Raw genomic sequence first — 15313 nt, forward strand, 5'->3', positions numbered from 1 at the left:
TGAGTGGGATGGATAGCAAGCAGATTTCCCCTTCGAGTGGAGCTGTCGGTGTATCTGTTACTCACACAGTAGTGACTGCACCATGAACCTGGCAGGAACACCTCATCAAGTGTGTGTGATGAACTGGTGTTTTGTGAGTGATGTATTTCTGGGTGGATGGATAGAGGGAAGAGGAGGCGAGGAGAGATGTGGTCTTTTTGTGTTCTAGATGTGGGGGTGTGATCTTTATTATTCACTGCTGTATTATGTACATTGGTAACAAAGGCATGTGTTTGCCTGGAGGTGGGAAGGGGAACTACTGATTGTGCACATTAGTCTGAATACTTGGCGCCTGCTTAGCGAAGCCTCCAAGTGCTCTATCTGTCACTGCCCATGCTGTCTTTGCTGCTGACAGCTCTGCACTCTTTTATCTGTTCTGCTGTTGCTCACATACCAAGACATAATGTGAACATTTTTGTTGGCTTTCCACAGTCCAAAAATGTCAATTACTAAGTGGGTTTTTTATTGATGCTTTTATGCAAAGTGATGCACCCTGCACTTCTTACAGAGTCATCATAATTAGCTGTTTACTCTTTATTGTTAGCAAGGTGACCTATTATATTATAATAGTCTTGATTTTTTTTATATTATTTTAAATTTATATAAATAAATAAATATTACAGATAGTATTTAATATATTACAGATAGATAGATAGATAGATAGATATTTATTTATTTGTAGTACATAACTAATCTAAAATATATATTTTGGTACATAACTAATTATTATTTTTTTTTCTTTTTTAATTTGATATTTATGTTTGCCCTGGCCCCATTACCCGACATGAGTCTTATGACAGTCTGGCATCCGATCACAGTGGTCAGGAGGACGAAGAATGGCTCTCACAGGTGAGTGTTAATGCATCAGAATTGCTGCTGGTATAAGTCATAAATAATTTCTTACCCCATTGTCAGCTGTGTTTATGCATCATGGATCTGATCACATTTTTATCCATTTTCTTCCCACCTTTCTCATCCAAAATATTATGCATGATTGCCTGATTTATTAGAAAACACTTTATTTTTTTTTTTCTTATTTTAGTATTATTTATATATAACTGTAGTATTTTGAATTAGCTTTTTTATTTTTACTTATTCATTAATCATTTATCTTAAACTCATTGAGTTTGTTTTAGCAATTTTGTTATGTGATTTTGTCATTTTATTAGTTTTTTTTTCATCTTTATTTTAACAAACAGTTTTAATAGTTTTAACAACAATAACTCTATCTATCCATCCGTCCATCCAAACATGTACAGTGGGATCCAAAAGTCTAAGAACACTAGTAAAAATGGTTCTTGTTTGCTATTTAATATGCTTATTTTAAATTACAAATGATATTATCAGCATAACCATTCTGATCAAAAGTTTTAATCAGAAGAAAATAATATAAATTTAAATATTTCCTAGTTTTCGGCTTAATAACAAAAAACACTTGAGTGCAGAAGTAGTCAGAATATTATATATTTTATAAATATTTATTTCACATCATGAAATATTTCAGTGTACATTTTTCAAAATCTTTAAAATTTTCAATTTTTTTTTTTAAATTTTTTTATTAGTTTCATATTTATGGTGTTTTATGATGTTTTCTTGTATTTTTTTTTGTTTTATGATCTGGTTTTTGGGTTTTCAGCATGTGAGCATGTGTGTGGCAGTTTCTGTGTGGCCTGACCAGCCCCAGCCAAAGCTCTTAAACCTTAAGGTTGTTAATGCACCAGCATTAGCGACTACATACATCCCCCATCACATCCCGGCTGCCTAATGACACCATTAACACTTGCAGCGACAGCTATTGGCTAAACACAGCCTAAACCCTGTTGATGGCTCTATTTATCTGCTTTATATGCGATTGCAATTAGTTTGCTTGTCTGTTATGTGTTATGGCAACATAGCATAAAATACACAGTCCTTTGTGAGTGCTATGGCAGCCGGCTGTGTGTAATAAGTGCTGTCGGTGTGAGGCGGCCGCAATATGGCGGGCTCACGGCGAAGTGCGGAAAGAGTGTGGAGGGGGGCAACATCTGGCCATGGCCCCCACGAAAGCAGAAAAAAAGCCAGCGCCGCATCTGTTTCTTTCAGGGCTGTGCAACACCGTTGGTGTTAACTACAGAGAAAACACACACACATACTGCTGACCTCATTTACACAGATGTGACAGGAAGAGGACAGAAGAGTTGACCCCACGCCATGCTCTTTCAGAAAAGATGGAGAAATGAAGAGGAGAGAGGGATGCTGGCTGGATGGACGGTCGTCTTCTCCACTTCTCCCTCTCTCTTGCTTCATGATGTCAGTGTTTTTCTGTGCCATGTTAATGCGGTCCACTGGGGAGGAAGAGTGGCGTCTGTCTAACCCCCCTTCCCTTCCCCAGATTTGATACTGCTGGTCAAAAACACACACTTGTCCACACGGTGTGTGTGTGTGTGTGTTTCTTTGTGCATATTTGAACTGTTGGTGTCACTACAACCCCAGTTTAAGACTCCATATATACAGTATTATTTCAAGTTTTTTTTTTAAATTGAATGTTATTATAAATTTGTATGATATCAGTGCTGTCAAACAATCAATCGCGATTAATCGTATCCAAAATAAGTTTTTGTTTGCATATTATATGTGTGTGTTCTGTGTATATATATTGTGTATATATAAATGCACACACATACAGTATATATTTTGATAATATTTACATGTATTTACATGTCTATATTTATATTCATATAATTTATATTACAAATAAATATATTTAATATATAAACAACATATTTTTCTGAAATATATACATGCATGTGTGTGTGTTTATATATATATACATAATAAATATACACAGCACACATGCATATATTATGTAAACAAAAACTTATTTTGGATGTGATTATGTTTGCGATTATGATATTAAGTGTTTCAGCTATTATAAAGTGTTTTTCAGTTAAGTTTCATGTATGAGATTTCGAAGATGTGCTAAGTGATAAGACAACAAAATGGAACATCACAAATTAATACATTTTTTATCACTTAATAATTTTAATAGCCATAAGAAATTTAGGAATGCAGATAAAATGTAATATTTAAAGAAAAACATATTATTATTATTTTCTTTAAATGCTATATATACAAGTACTGTACCTGTACATGGACCCCAGTAATAATATAAAATTTATAATTGTAATAATTAAAACAGTGAGATAGATATAATATGAATATATGCTTTAGGAATGTACTACTACTATTATTATTATTATTATTATTATTATTATAATTATTTTCATATGTCTACCAGTTGAAAACATTTGTTCTAATAAGAAATTTTTCGCATTGCGATTTGTGATTGTTGTAACTGTTGATGTTGTGCGAGTGGAGAAAAATAATAAATAGATAAAAAAAAACAAAAAACCTGATGCATAGAATAAGGTCCTCTTTGATTCTCCTGACTATTGTGTACTCAAAAATATATCACTTTGCTAAAGTTAAATTGTTGCAAAAGCTGTTTAAGTGCTCATCTCTATTGGTGTTACACTTTACAGGTGGAGATTGTGACCCACACAGGCCCTCACAGGAGACTCTGGATGGGCCCTCAGTTTCAGTTCAAGACCATCCATCCGTCGGGCCAGACCACTGTTATCTCCTCCAGCTCCTCTGTACTGCAGTCACAGGGGCCCAGCGACACCCAGCAGCCTCTCCTTGATTTCGACACAGACGACCTGGACCTGCACAGCCTCAGGTGCTGACACTAAACACACATTCACACACAAGGCTGCTCACATTACCAGCTGCCATCATCAACACCCAATTCACAATGTGTCAGCATAGACTCATGTTACTAACCACAGAAATTCACTAAATACACATTTTGACCAACTGTACCCAGCACTTGCACTGCACGAACACTGCTGTCTCTCTATCTATCATTTGTTTCATCATTTGTTTGTCTATCCATCATCTGTCAGTCTGTCTGTTGTTTTATCATTCTGTCTGTCTCTCTTGTCTCAATTCTTTCATTTTATCTTTCTATAATTTTAAAATTTGGTGGCAGTTTTACAGCAAATATTGAAAAATATTAAATTAATATTTAAATTCTATATTAATTAATCAGCATACCATGTCATTAAACTAATTAAAGTTGTTAAGAGATTTACAGACACACTTCACATCGTTAACTGTCATCACTCTTGCTATTGTAGCTATTTGATTTGATCCTCTAACTCTAGCACTCTATATTCTAATTCTATTTTATATCTATTTGTTTACTTTTTCTTTTCTTTGATTTAAAAAACTTGACACTTTCAGTATCTATTCTATTTCTATTCTAAGAAAAGCCTCTGATACTAGCATTCCCTATTCTTTTTATATTCTATATACTTGTTTTCTTTTTATTTGTTATAAAAAAATCACCCTCCTACTCTAGCATTCTCTATGCTTTTTCTATTCTTTTGACTTGTTTTATTTTTATTTTAAAAAGACCCACTAACACTAGCATTCCCTATTCATTTTACTATTTCATCTACTTGTTTTCTTTTTATTTATTATAATAAAAACCCTTGCTATGTTTACTGCGTTAGGCTAACTGAGTCACAGCATTTGCATATTATTGCTCTTTTGGTGGTTTTGATTGCTTCTGTTATCCTCATTTGTACAGAAAGTCGCTTTGGATAAAAGTGAATGTAAATGTAATGTGTAGGAGTGTAATTCACAATTCTTGGATATCTCTTGTCCTTGTGTTGCAGGATCCAGCCAGTGCGTTCAGAACCCGTTAGCATGCCAGGTTCCTCTCGCCTGGTGGCCGACCGTAGAGGCCAGTCGACAGTGATAGATACCGGCTCAGGTAAGACCGCTGGCTCCTCTTATGGTTTTTCCCACAGGATTACAAACAACAGTTACCAGTATGACAAATCTTCAAGAATCTTCTCTAGCTTGACTCAACTTTCTTTGCTGAGCATGTGAACACTTTAAACTTCATGGTATGTTACACAGAAACCGTTACAACCCGGCTGAAAAACTATCAGCAGTCTACATTTGGTGAATAGGCTTATTGTGACCTTTGCGTTAGATTAGAAGGATGCTGTTTAAAGGGATTTTGATTCCTCTTTTTTTCCATTCCTCCAGTTGTCATGTTAAGATAATCCAATCAACAAAAGCTTGTACTTGTAAAAAATGTTGAGCCTCCATATATGTAGTTATTATGAAGTCTAAACAAAACAAGGGAGGAAATCAATTTCAGGGAATCAAAGTACACTGCACTGTTTGCTCTTTTTCAGTCGCAGTGATATTTTGCTGTGTATGCTCACACATACATGTGTACGGCACAGTCTTTCATGTTTCATTGAAATCAAAGCCCTGCATTTGCAACGCTCTGAAATGTGGTTTGTCAGTAGAAGGTAGGCTGTGTTGACTGTTGTGATGTTTAGTGCTTGGCCTGTAGACACACATTAGCTGCATGGCACTGTCAGGAGTTCTCATCTTTGAGATTGCACTGACTCTCTGCGGTGTCTTCAGACAGACCTGCTGTTCCTTTGCATCTAGTGATTTCCTGTCAAGAAAACTGTCTTGTCATCATCTCACGTCGCCCCTCCTTTAAGCCCTCACCTCTAAAAGAAAGAAAGTAACCATCTTTATCACACAGCTCCCCTCCCTCTCTTTCTCTCTTCTCCGGCCCGTCTGGAGGAGAGCTGCCGGAGTCTTCTTTATGGGCCGATGCTTATCAGTCTGTGTGTGATTGCTCAGCTCTCAGGGCTTCAAGCAGTGTGGCGCCTCCTCTTATCAGTGCTCATCGTTTTGTCTTTGTGCCTTCAAAAGACCGCACAGCAGACGCACCTCCTCTACCGCGATGTCTCTCTCTAGTCCAGGCTGTCCTGGAGGATCTGATGCTGTCCTGTAGGACAGTGTCTCTGTCTTGTTTTCTGTTTAGGGTCGGTTTAGACTGTCTCTCTCATTTGCCCAGTTTTATGTCTGCTTGCATTGACGTGCAATCTGTTCCAATACCTAGTGAGCCTAAGTAGACACTAAGTATTTTTAAGACAACTTAATTGCCCTAAGGCCAGCGTTTATGTATGATTATTTTTTCCTCCAGAGCTTAACATGTTGAGTAAAATATAGAATATATATATATATATATATAATAAAATGTAGAAAATAAAATAATTAATAATTCAAATATTTACATTTATTTTTATTTTTTGTTTTGTTTTGTTCTGTTTAAATTTGTATTTTGTGTGTGTGTGTATATATAAAAACACACACATTTTCATATTTTATTCTTTCTCTCTCTTTCTCTCTCTGTACATAATTATATATGTGTGTATATATATATATATATATATATATATATATATATATATAATAAATTGTATAACTAACTAGCTAAAAGGTATTTTCTCCAGAACCTGATTTGTTGACAAATTTGTAGAATAAAATAATATAAAAAATAAAATGTATTAATTAAAATATTTGTATTTCATTTTTTATAATTAGAACTTTAGTCTCGAATAAACAAAATTGTCAACTTTTTTATTTATAATTTTTATATCTTGCAACACAGCACATACAATGTTTTTTATAATAAAAAATATATTTTTAGCATTTTAATTTATTTACTAATAAAATAATTTTATATATTTATTAAAAATATTTAAAAGAAAGAAAGACAAAGAAACAAAGAAATGTTTTTTTGCTGTTTTCTCCAGAACATTGTGTTTTGAAAAATGTGTAGAATAAAATAAATGCATTAATTAAAACTTAATTTATTTAATTATGATTAAAATAAATTATAAGTATTAACTTGCCTGGCCACATTCTAAGTGAGCATTATCCTTTGTGGAGAAGTCGATCCCAGAATGCATTGCAGCAGTCTTGGCTGTGGGCAAATGTTAAATCGCACAAAAGTTTCAATTCATTAGATACTGAAAGGTGTGAACAAAAAACATTTAAATGTAACAGTTAAATTATTTAGCCCAAAATTATTTTTGTGTGTGGTTAAAGCTTTATATGACCACAAGTAGACAGCAAGGCAGCGCAATAGGTTTTACAACAGATCTGTGGTCTTTACCTTGTAGAGTAAGTGCTTCAGAAAGATCACATGAGGATATCAGAGCCTCCTGGCCATTATATATCAATGTTACTGTGCTGTGTGTGTTTATGTGGTGTCCTTTGTGTTATATACCACCCCTAAGGGAGCTGGCTCCATGTGGCCATTTCTGCCGGATATGTGTGCTGACACTAAACCCATCATAAGCAGCGCCGTCTGCTTGACACAGCGTATCAGGAGAAAGAAAGAATCACACAGCCACTGTCTCAGCTTCCCAAAATCAATCGGGCATGCAGCCAGCATTATCGATACTCCTATCTGGTCCCCGGAGCGTCACCCTGGCCCTGCTAGACTACACAGCGCATTGTGCGAGAGAAGACAGGAGGCGCTTTATCTATATGAAGCATAAAGCGAGCAAGAACACAAGTCTCTTTTGATTGTATTTTGTTATGACTCAGTAGCAGAAACACCCTGTCATTTGTTCGGCGAGAGCACTTTTCCTTCCTGGCCCGGTTGTTATGTGTGTGGCGTGGTGGCAGGGGCCTGTCGGAGATCGGGAGATGAACGGGCGACAGTGCACGAAAGATGCTGGCGTGTTGTGAGTTTGCTATCACGTTCTGGAAGAAGCTTGACTGATAGCTGCAAGTGTGTCTTGCTTTGTGTTCGGGGCGATGACGCATGTTTTGCACATTTTTACCAAATATGAGTACAAGTAACTGAAGCTACTCACTGGTTGGTCAGTAACTTTATTAGGAATTGCGATGTAACAACATGGTTTTAATTGAAAACGATATAAAAACTGTCTAATGAAGAAAACATCCATCGAGAGATTTCCTCAGTGTAGAATTTACCATTATGCATGTATTTTAGATGCCTAAAAGGGTCATTTTTTTCCTCCAGAACACAAAATAAATTAAAATTCAGTACAATTACATGAAAAAATAAAATAAATAATAAAATGAATTAATTAATACCAAAAAAGAGAAAAATTGATATACAAGTAAACGTTTTATCTCAGATGCCCAACTGTATTAATATTAAATATTTTCATAAAATCACAGAAGAAAATAGAATAGAAAATTCAATATAATATTAAGATGATTAAATTAAGTATTTTTAAAAGTGTGTGTGTATATATATATATATTATATATATATATATATATATATATAAAATGTAATTATATATATATATATATATATATATAAAATTAAATATATATATAAATATATAAATATATATATAAAATTAAATTTTATGTTGTTTTTTTCTCAACAAATATGTAAAATATTTCCCACGCTGCCACTTAAACAAACATAGCAGTAACTAAATGCATTTGGAGTACACTCTGTAGTGTCAGGGTGCGATTGAAACAGTGGCATGTGATTTTAATCACAAAAATTGAAGGAAGGAGGAAATTTTAAATTCTTTTTTTTTTTTATTATTTATTATTTAATTGTATTCAGTTGTATAGTTAGTACCAAATATTTACGTAAATCTACATTTGTAGCCTACATTAGTGCAGTCATGGCGGTGGTCAGTTCTGATTGCCGTTATCACATTGCGACTGTAAAACTCCTCTCACCGATACTTATCACCGGCAGAGTGTGTGCCATGTGTTTTATCTACCGCCATCACACAGCCCTCAACTCAGGTGCAGAGTGTGTGTGTGTCTGTGTGAATGGCAAGACAAAGCCATCTCTGTGTTTTAGTGTGGTATAGTGTGCTCCTCTGTGCTGGTTATGCCTTCAGGCCAGTGGGACAGGCCTGATCGCTCCCCAGGTTTCCTCTCCCAGCATGGCTGAGCGCTCAGAGACCGGGCACCTGGACTCTACCTGCGTCCAGCAGTAATGGATCCTCACCCGTGGTCTGTAATTACCTGGATGGGCATAAAGGTGGCTTGTTGTCAGAGATACTGCGCACATTCAAGACAGAAGGATCCTGACGCGCTTGAGGAGGAGCCCGTGCCACATGATCTCCCCGAACAATGAGAGGTGTTTTTGAGCCGCCTATAGTTTGGGGAGCCGTTCCCGTGACCCAGCGCTCTCCCTGCCGCCCTTGCCTGTCTCTTTCAATAGCGACTCGCCACCTGCCCCAGGCCCCCTCTCTGCCACACTCACTGACTCCTTTCTTTTGCTCCTGACCTGGAAGTCCCCTCCACAATACAGAAGCTGCCGCGGACGCCTGGCCAGATTGGCTGATCTGACTGTGAAAGATGCCATTCTTATCATCAACCTACTGTCTGAGAATCAGAAGCTCCACGGCCTTATCTCACACTGCCATCTCTTTCCCTCTAGTTTCTCTCCTCCATTCTCTTTCTGCTTTTCCTTTTTTTTCTGTGTAAATTGTGATTTTTTTTGTTTCAAGTACTTTGTTGGCTTGACTGTATTATATATGATACTGCCACAGCAGCATCAGTAAAAAACAACAGCAAAACAAGTGGCTAAAAGCAAGGTATTTTATTTTATTTTTAATATTATTTGTGTATTTTGTTGTATATAGAATAAGTGTTATGAAATAAAATTATGTAAGAAAATTATTATTCATTATTTTTATTAATAAAATAAAATATAAAATAAAATGCAATATACCATAAAATAACAATCAGATTTCACAGCAAATATTACTAACAAGATAAAATATCATGCTCTAGCAATATAAAAAATAATAATAATATAATAATAATCTACAAAAAAAATAATATATTGCTTTGAGTTTATTCTTTGGAATTTGCGCTGTATTATTTATTAAAAACATAAGCCTTAGAGTGTGACATAAAATCCAGTTATTAATATGGCCATCTACTTCACTTTCCTACTAACTGTTCAGCCAAGAAGGAAGGAGAAAGTCTCTATCGCTCTCTTTTTAACTCTTTTTCCTTAAGATGAAGGTAAATCATTCAGCACTTTTTGGTGTCTGTGCAGCATTCTTGTCTTGCTGAAGTCCTTTTTTGGCTGTGAGGAGAGAACAAAATGATTTGAGCACATGGTGGATTATTTTAGTGGACAGTAAAGTAAAACCGGTGAAGAGGTCAGTCTGAAAATACACTTTGCTATTTTTTGTATTCTAGGTTTTTATGTGTCTGTGTATAATAGAGTTTTTTTAGCAGTAATGTGTTAATATGATGGGTCAGTTCACAGCCAACCAGAACATAGCAACATGATAACGAACACTCAGAGCACCTCTGTACAGTATGTGTGAACCGAGGGCAGCGTTGTGTATGTGTGTGAGAGAGAGAGTGTGTTTGTAGTGCCAGGGGCGAGAGCAGCTGCTCTTTAAAGCGACTGAATGGACAGCAATGTGTCAGGCATCTGCTGTGTACTCGCTCAAAGCTTTTACCTCTGCAGTGCTGCAAGCCACTCCAACACACTCGTACTATCAACATATGAACTCCCTCCTCATCATCCATACAGTTATAAATGATTTTGTTTTGAAGATGTAATATAAGATCAGGTTTTTGGATGCTTTGTGTTTGCTTGAACACTCAGTCCACAGTCATGGGAGGAGCCGGGTTGTCGTAGGTGGGCTTGTGAGAGTGTTTTGGGGCATAATTGAGTACATCTGGTTGAGTGGGGTTGGATGTTGGAGTGTGATGAGGTGACAGGAAGGACATGTGCAGGCGTTGGCACTCCATGTGCCATTAAGATCCTTGCAGCCATGATGGCAACAGCAGTGGGCGAGTTGTAGACCCTTCTCACCTTGACCTCAGTATCTTACTACAGTATGTGACTGCTCTCAGCTGGATGTAGCTTCTAAGGATTTGGTCACAAATTTATTTTTCTAGATAAAATATACGTATATCGATTTATCTAAATCTAAATCTACATTTAGCATCCCTAATCTGCTGATAAATATCCTATAGTGGCTGATACTGATAAATAATAGCGATTCTACGCATTCCTAATTTAGAAGATGCAACTTTTCCAAAAGGGTTTTACAGTGGAAAGTGTTGATCAGTATCCGCCACTATTTGATATTTATCAGCAGATTATGGATGTCAAATGTAGATAACCTTTGCAGTCATATAGTGCTTATTTTAAGTTAATCTTTGTAAACACTAATTTAGAAACACTTAAGTAATCTTTCAGTTTTTTTTTATTTTATGTAGTACTATTATTTAGACAAAATTAATTTTATTTAATTTAGATTTCATTATTAAAAGTATGTTCACTATAAAAGTATGTTGTGTTAGTTAATATAGACAAATATATTTTATTTTATTATATTCTAGAGTTTAAAAAAACAACGAATATACATTTTTAAAATTATTTTGTACATTTATAATGTTGCCTAAATTCAGTGGTATTAATAAAAATTGGTTTTAGTTTTCTTTTTTTTTTTTTTTTTTTTTTTTTTTTTTTTTATGTAGTAGTATTATTTAGAAAAAAATATATATTTCATTAATTGTTTGTTGTCCATATCTTGACAATCATAATTGTCCCCTCCAGAATTTTTATATGTGTGCACCCCTACTTTGTCAGTCTTTGGCTGTTGTGTAGTGTCTCGATTCATTTGAGCAATACATCACAAAAATAACATTTTTAAAAATACTGTAACAGAATGCAAAAATATGTTTTATTCCCTATAACTGGCCCATAAGAAACTTGTCTGATCAGGGTCAGGTGCACTCAAACCCAGGCAAATTATTCAGGGCTTCCTAAAGATTATTCGGATAGTTGTTCAGGCACCCAACTGACTAGTCAATTGAAAATCTAGTTTTGTACATCACTAGTAGATTGGCACATACTCGTCTCATGCTGCTGAAATGCTTTCCATTCCTCTCTCAGCAGTTAGGACGCCTCAGCCTGTGAAAGTATATACTTGCTTCAGGCACAGTGTGTTCTGTCTCCATCTTCCCCACTGTGTATTTTTGTTGTTACGTGTGTGTGTGTACCCGCCTGCCTTCTCCTGACAGCCGCAGAAAAGCACAGCTCTTAGTTTGGGTCCCGCTGTCCCAGCCTGCCACATCCGAGCGTACCAGCGCACTCTGACGGGGTGACAGAGTGACGGACCCCCTCCAAGGTGGGGCCACAATTAAAAGCTAGGAACAAAAGCTCTCCGCGCTGAAGTGTGGGCCTTGGCGACTCAACATATGCCCGCCGCTCCCAGCACAGCCCTCCAGACACTAATGGAGACTGACAGTGTCTCCTCACGAGGCGGCATTATCTTCCCCCAGCATGCACTCTCACTCCATAATGTATTGATCGGGCAGCTGCGATGGTATTTTTTACACCTCAGAGTCGGCGCCTGATGTATGCCACTTCATTGAGTCATTACGGCGAGCGGAGAGTGGCGCGCAGAAAGAGCTGTTAAAAATGAATAGAGGATGAAAAATGAGAAAGCATTCCATCAAACCCCGCCTCTTCCCTGCCGCTCTCCGGCCGGGAGACAGCAAGTCTGTTGCATTTGTTTTGTGTCTTTTCGATTGTCGTGTGAGCGAGTGTGTGTCATAGTTAATGTTTGTTTTTATAGCTTGGTGCTGTTGAATACTTTGTTGGCAGAAATTCAAAGTTGTTACTTTTCGGTAACTGCATGATTATAAAGTTTCACCTCTGTTGACCGCATTACAGTTCAATATTTGTTGTGTGTGTGTGTGTGTGTGTGTGTTTGTGTTTGTGTGTTTGTGTGTGTGTGTGTGTGTGTGTTTTAAATGGAGCAGCCAATGTAGTCTGATTCCCAAACAAATTATTCTGATGAGTCCGTTCTTTCTAGTGAGTCAAAAGCGTCCAGCGAGACCAGTGTAATATGTTACTTGAACAAATGATTCTTATGAATTGGTTCTTATTAGTGAATCAAAAACCATGCTGCATGACCAGTGTAATCGAAATGATTCCCAAACTAATAACTCTTATGAGTTGTTTTTTAGTGAGTCAGAAGATTACAGTTAGACTGATGTTATCTGATTCTCAAACAAATGATTCTTATAAGTTGGTTCTTTTTTTGTTTTTTGTTTTTTTTAGTTAATCATAAGGATTTCAATGAAAAATTTTCAGCATGACCACCAGTGAAGTCCAAATGATTCCTGAACTAATGACTCTTATGGACCAGTTCTTTTTTTGTGAATCAAAATGTAGTTTACAACTTACTGTTATGTTTTACATTTCTTTAGCATGTTAATCAGAAGTATTGTATGAAAGTAAATGAATGAAACAAGTTTGTCTTTATTGTTTGGCAGTGAAATTATTTTTCAAATACTTCTTAAAAGTACTAGAAGAATTGTTATTGGAACTGTTAAGGAAGTGAAAGTTGAAATTGGAACCACAGCCGGAATCATTAAATTTTCAAAGGTCTAGTACGTTGTCTATAGTCAATAGTTCCTTGTATGTTTTTCACTTGCTAGTAATATAATTATTTGTTTATTATTTTTTAATATCTAGACTAGAATAGATTGTTTTAATGGCCTCCCAAATGGCTGATCTGATATTGACCTCATTCTGATGCTTTTGAGTGGGCATGTTCTTTCTGTGTGTGTGGAATGAGCTGCTGTTGAAGGATGACTGAAGAGTTGTTGACAGATGTGAGAGGTGAGTTCCTCTTCTAGAGGTGAGGTAATGTGACATGGTCAGACTCTCCTGGACAGCCCCTCCTCTCTCCAGGTGTGGAGGTGAGGTGCTGCGGGTCATTTCCTGTGCAGATGAGTTTCAGTGTGGGAAGATGATCTGAGCTCACCTGCCCACCACGGCCCACAGAGCCATCCTTTGTTTATTCATTTAGTGCTGCAGATTAACCCTGGCTGGCGGGCCTTCCTGGAAACGGTATCCAAGTGACTGCGTAGAGGTGAGTAGCCTCTGCTTCTCTCTCTCCTCACCTGGAAATAAACGTCTGGTCATTTACGTCTGTGTGTTTCCAATCAGTCAGGAACGTCTGAAATGCCTGGGCCGGATTCCAACGGAGCGTCCTCTAAATGAAGCCGAAAAGAGATGTAGTGCTGAGCACTCATGCGTTCTCATTCAGTACAACTGCAAAACATGCATAATTTTACTCAAAAATGAAAATCCTGTCAGTGTTTTCTCACCCTCATGTCGTTCTGAACTTGATTGAGAAGGATGAGAAGTTGTACGGGGGGGGGGTTGCTCTTTTTAGTGCAGTTATAATTGATAAACTCTGGACTATTAAATGTCAAAAAGGATGCAGAAGGGCAATAAAAGTGTCAGTAAAGTGCACTATTTTCCAAATCTTTTGAAGCCATTTAGAAGTTTTGTCTCTAATATTTTGATTTTTTACAAAAAAAATTGTGAATCAAACATTTCAATGAATTATTTGATTCAGTTCACAAAACCTGTCTGAATGATTTGTTCACAGATCATGAATTACTCTCAATGACTCAAGAATAGAGTGACCAAGTGATAAAAACAAATTCCAAATTCATTGTAACTGTGCTGGAAAGAGCAACCAGGAAATTATACAGAATTTCTCCTAGAAATATAATCCATACGAGTTTGAAACAACATGAAGATGAGTTTTTTTTTCTTCATCTTGGACTGAGCTAATTCTTTAATTTGTCTTTCTGTCCTTTTTCGTTTTGCATTTCTCTTGTTTTTCTCCATCTGTCCATTCTCTCTGGACCTCACTGAGCTGAGATGCACTGGCGTCATCAGCGGCGAGAGCGAGTGAGCGAGTGAGGCAGAAGTGCACACCTCGCACATTTGATTCACAATCTGTTTTGGCAGGCCAGGCAAGCAGGAGATACAAGTCCAGAGCATCATAAAGGTCTTGACAGTTTTCTTAGAGTGAGCTTTTTCTCTGTTCTTTTTGTTTTTCCAGTTTTTCCCCCCTGTAATCTTAATTTAAGTAGATTTATGACATGCATGTATGTCAGTGTATGTTTGTGTAGCTACAGAAGGAAAGCGTGTGAGGTTTGCTGTCCAGTGCTGTGTACACTTCAGAAGACCCTGTGCCTCTCTCTCCCTCCCCTTGGGAATGTTATCAGTAGAACAGGAAGCACAAGTTATCACATTCTTGGTGCACACGGCTTCAGAAGAATCCATTAATTTGACGACAAGAGCACAGGACCAGATGTGAAAATCTCGCTTGATTTGAACTTTGCCCAGATCTTATCACAGTAATTTATACCTCATTGTCTCAGTCCAGGGCTGGAAAGCATCATTTCCAGATCATTTTAATGGATTTCTCTCCCCACTCCCTCTCCCCCTTGTTTCAGAGGCCTAGAGAATGTGGGTTTGTGTGAAATTATGAAAAATGCTTTCATTAGTATTCCTCTGGCTCGCCGAAACAGACCCCGCACATGGACCGCTC

The 15313-nt window shown here is 36.8% G+C and overlaps 1 protein-coding gene across 1 annotated transcript in view; it reads left to right on the forward strand.

Moving 5' to 3' along the window:
• Positions 1-15313, forward strand: part of bcas3 (BCAS3 microtubule associated cell migration factor) — a 218411-nt gene that overhangs the window by 80933 nt on the left and 122165 nt on the right. The window contains exons 21-24 of the mRNA XM_042739622.1: positions 524-536; positions 801-888; positions 3561-3757; positions 4761-4858. Coding sequence (XP_042595556.1) covers positions 524-536; positions 801-888; positions 3561-3757; positions 4761-4858 — 396 coding nt within the window. The remainder of the gene's footprint in view (positions 1-523; positions 537-800; positions 889-3560; positions 3758-4760; positions 4859-15313) is intronic.

This window comes from Cyprinus carpio, chromosome B15, assembly GCF_018340385.1.
Source record: "Cyprinus carpio isolate SPL01 chromosome B15, ASM1834038v1, whole genome shotgun sequence".
Taxonomy (NCBI): domain Eukaryota; kingdom Metazoa; phylum Chordata; class Actinopteri; order Cypriniformes; family Cyprinidae; genus Cyprinus; species Cyprinus carpio.